General features: G+C 43.6%; 1 protein-coding gene across 1 annotated transcript; it reads left to right on the forward strand.

The window, feature by feature from the left end:
- Positions 1 to 554: 554 nt before the first annotated feature.
- On the forward strand, positions 555 to 3275 carry LOC132263954 (glucose dehydrogenase [FAD, quinone]-like). The gene has a single exon (XM_059763976.1). It carries the CDS (start codon positions 957 to 959, stop codon positions 2826 to 2828), a length of 1872 nt encoding a protein of 623 aa, XP_059619959.1. The 5' UTR covers positions 555 to 956; the 3' UTR covers positions 2829 to 3275.
- Positions 3276 to 4043: the final 768 nt, after the last annotated feature.

A 4043-nucleotide genomic window follows, 5' to 3' on the forward strand; every position in this document is an offset into this window, starting at 1 on the left:
TCTCCCCGCCAAGTGTGCTCAACCTCAGCACAGATACATATGCATTGCACTGTAGCATTCGCTCTTTCCGCCAAAAACACCGGAAGAAAGTCCCCAACATCGACAAAATGCGTATAGCCACCAAAATGCAATATATTACAGAAGATAAAGTTGCTGCTCGAGGTGAGAAAATGTGTCCATTATGATACATCGCAGTCATGCCGAAAGAAAAACAACCGTCCACGGTTGTGAAATAGAAAAATACACGTAAAAAATTCGGATCAGCTTTTGGGGGGAGGACATAAAAAATATTAAAAAATTCGAAAAACTCGTTTCCTGCACATTTTGTTGACCTCCAAGGACTTGAAGCGAGAGATAAACTGGTGTGCGTTGGTCAGTGTCACACCGAAAAGCACCGTACAAGAGTTGAAGCTTATGGTGGGCTTTATGTGGCGAATTTAATATGCATCACCTTTTTTTTACACCATATTCTCAACACCATGTGCCCGTGAGAATCTTATAAATATAGACGGGGGAAACTCTGCCTCATTCTCAGATCTACATCGACTCACAGACTGACTGGATCGCTTTTTCGCTTGTTACATTCCTTTTGGCGATAGACGCGCACGTTGAAGAAGTAAAATTTATTATTACAAACTCCCTGTCCAGTGAATGGAAGTTTATGCAAAAATATATCATTGAAATTTTTTATTTTTCCATACTACGTCAAATCATTTGATTTGAGAATGTGAATAAAAATGTGTGGCATTTAGTCGTGATCTTTGTGAGCAAGCATCGGAGATGATTTCTCAGCTTCTGCTGCAGAATTCTTCATTCTTGTGAAATCTCAACACACAGTGCATCGCTTCCGGGACTCCGAGAAAAAAAAGAAAGGAACACACGAAGGAAAGAGAAGTGCAATGTGTAAATGTTAACCGCTCTGAGAGAAGAACAAGTGAAGTGGAAGTAATATTAAAATGTGGAAATTCACGGGAATATCATTCATTCTTATTCACGTGCTCTTTGTGCAACACTGCGAATGTCAACATGGCCAAGTCATCATTGATTCCGTCTTCTCCCTCAAGAACTTCCTCGAGGAAGGCGGCCAGCGACTCACATTCGAGCAGAACAACTACTTTATCAATCAGGAGTATGATTTCATTATCGTGGGTGCCGGTTCGGCGGGATGTGTGCTCGCGAATCGCCTCACCGAGAACAAGGAGTGGAAAGTGTTGCTCCTCGAGGCCGGTCCGCGGGAGAATCTCCTGATGGATGTGCCCATGTTTGTGCACTATCTGCAGCAGACAAATGCCGATTGGCACTACAAGACTGAGAGTTCCAATGGCTCGTGCCTGGCCATGAACAACAATCAGTGCAAGTGGCCACGTGGAAAAGTCATGGGAGGCTCCAGTGTGCTCAATTACATGATCTACACTCGCGGTAATCGCCGTGATTACGACCGGTGGGCGGCAATGGGGAATCCCGGCTGGAGTTGGAATGACGTTCATCCGTACTTCCAGAAGCTGGAGAAGAGCTTCATCAGGGACGCCGTGCCAGGATATTTGGGCACAGACGGTCCCATGTCGATCTCCTACCCAAATTGGCACACCAAAATTGCCAAAGCCTTCATCAAGGCGGGCTTGGAAAACGGAGCATCCTATGTGGACTACAATGGTCCGACTCAAGTGGGTTACTCATATTTCCAAACAACCACCGAGAATGGCCTGCGGAAGAGTGCAAATGTGGCCTATATTTACCCCATTCGAGGCACCAGAAGCAACCTGCACATCAAGAAGGAAAGCTTTGTCACGAAAATCCTCATAGATCCGGCAACAAAGAGAGCTTATGGTGTTCAATTTGTCAGCGACAAGAAGCTGTATCAAGTGTTCGCGCGAAAAGAAGTCATCCTGTCGGCTGGCACAATTAACACCCCGCAATTGATGATGCTCTCGGGCATTGGACCCGGAGATCACCTTCGTGAGCACGGAATCACACCTTTGATGGACTTGGCAGTGGGTTACAATCTTATGGATCACACAGCAGTTCCCATCGCCCTCACAGTCAACATTAGTTCGATGTTTATTGAAAATATTGCCACAGTGCCCAATTTGCTGAAGTACGAGAGTACACGAAAAGGTCCCATCTCGTCAATTGGCGCCTGCGAAGCCGTGGCATTTTATGACTTTGACAATCCAACAGATCCTGATGGATGGCCGGACATTGAACTGTTCCAAATTGGCGGCACATTGTACGGCGATTCAATCTACAGAGACAACTTCAACATCCGCACATCAATCTATGCCACAATTTACCATGACATGGAGCGTCGCATGCAGAACGGCTTCCAGATTTGGCCCATGATTCTGCGCCCAAAGAGCCGCGGCAGGATAACACTGCGCGACACTAACCCATTCTCCCACCCCCGAATCCATGCCAACTACTTCTCCGACCCCAGAGACGTGCGGACAGTGCTTCGAGGGGTGAGGAAAGTGCAGGAGCTGGCAAAGATGCCATCGCTGGCACAAATAGACGCCAAATTGATCGACTACGACCACCCTGTGCCCACATGCGCCCACCATGGCGTCGATTCGGACAACTACTGGGACTGTGTCATCCGCCACTTGACACTCACCATCTACCACTACTCGGGCACATGCAAAATGGGCCCCCCTTCAGACCCCACTGCCGTCGTGGATCCCCGTCTGCGCGTGTACGGCATCAGCAATCTCCGAGTCATCGACGCCAGCATCATACCGGAAATTCCGGCAGGACACACCAACGGACCGACACTCATGATAGCCGAGCGTGCGGCTGACTTTATTAAGGAAGACTGGAATTATGCACAGTGAAGAACGCGCACCAGTAAAAAAAACCACCTCTCCCGTGTGACCGTGTTCGCTCGCCGCACGAGGAGGGAAAAGTCAAGGAAAAATGCTACACAAAAAGTGTAAAAATGTAAGATGAAGAAGTCAGGAGAAAAAAACGCACACCTCATGTATAGATTTACTCCACTAACTTATTAGCTATTGTACATTCTATATAAGAAGAAGACGGAAAATATGTGAATTATTATCTTAAGGCTAGTGTTTTAAGTCATAATTTTTACTCAGACTCAGAAATGTGATTGATACGGTGTGAACGAAGAAGAAAAAAAGTCCACGTGTAATTGCCCAATTTGTTCACACCTAATAGTTCATTAGTAACTTTTGTATTGTTTTAAATTAATTTAAAAGATAAACGCTTAAATGTGAAAATTACGTGTAGAATTTTCCGGTGAATAATTGTAATCAACAGATGAGATTTATGGAAGGAACAAATAAAGGATCATTGTATCATAATTAGATAGTACAACTCAATTAAATCTAAACTTGAATCTAAATCAACTATTTTATTACAAAAATCCAATGGCATCAGCAGAATATTCATTAAGTAAGCGCACTTATCAAGAACATCTAGAGAGCAATTAAGAGAATTACACTCGTCAATCATCGCTTTATCGTTCGGACTTAAAATACTAGATCTCAGAGAGCTTTTTGCACAACGGGTTTAATGTTCTCTCTCAAGATCCAATTTCATTTCATATCTCTTGCCAAATCTTTTGCTTCTTATTCACAGTTATTCTGTGGGCTTTTTTTCGCCCAAAACAATTCTTTGCCAGAACTTCTTGTCTAGTGCTTTGACCCAATTCTGTCTGGCTAGATTGATTCGATACTTCAACAAGTTGAATCGCAATTATTCATACCGAAAATAGGTCTTCCTTCGAATATTCTTCATCTTCGCGCGGTTTTTTCTTTTCCAAATTCACCATACATAATAATTCTTGGCATTTCTAATTCAACACAAAAGCATTACCGTGTTAAATCACGCGACGAAACACGAGTAGACAGAAATTCCCGCTCAACAAAAAAAGAAACAACAACTTCAAATATAATTTTCATTCACAACACTTGAAGGTACTTTTCCAGACACTCTTTGGGTATAAATAGAGATATTTTGTGTGTACTTTTCACCTCTAGAGTTGGCAAAAAATTTAAACAATTCAAAGACAACGCCATGTGTTGCGA

The sequence above is a fragment of the Phlebotomus argentipes genome, unplaced genomic scaffold (genome assembly GCF_947086385.1).
Source record: "Phlebotomus argentipes unplaced genomic scaffold, Phlebotomus argentipes genome assembly contig_40, whole genome shotgun sequence".
Taxonomy (NCBI): domain Eukaryota; kingdom Metazoa; phylum Arthropoda; class Insecta; order Diptera; family Psychodidae; genus Phlebotomus; species Phlebotomus argentipes.

Coding starts and splice junctions, on each gene's coding strand:
- LOC132263954 (XM_059763976.1), top strand. CDS start 957: ATGTGGAAATTCACGGGAATATCATTCATTCTTATTCACGTGCTCTTT.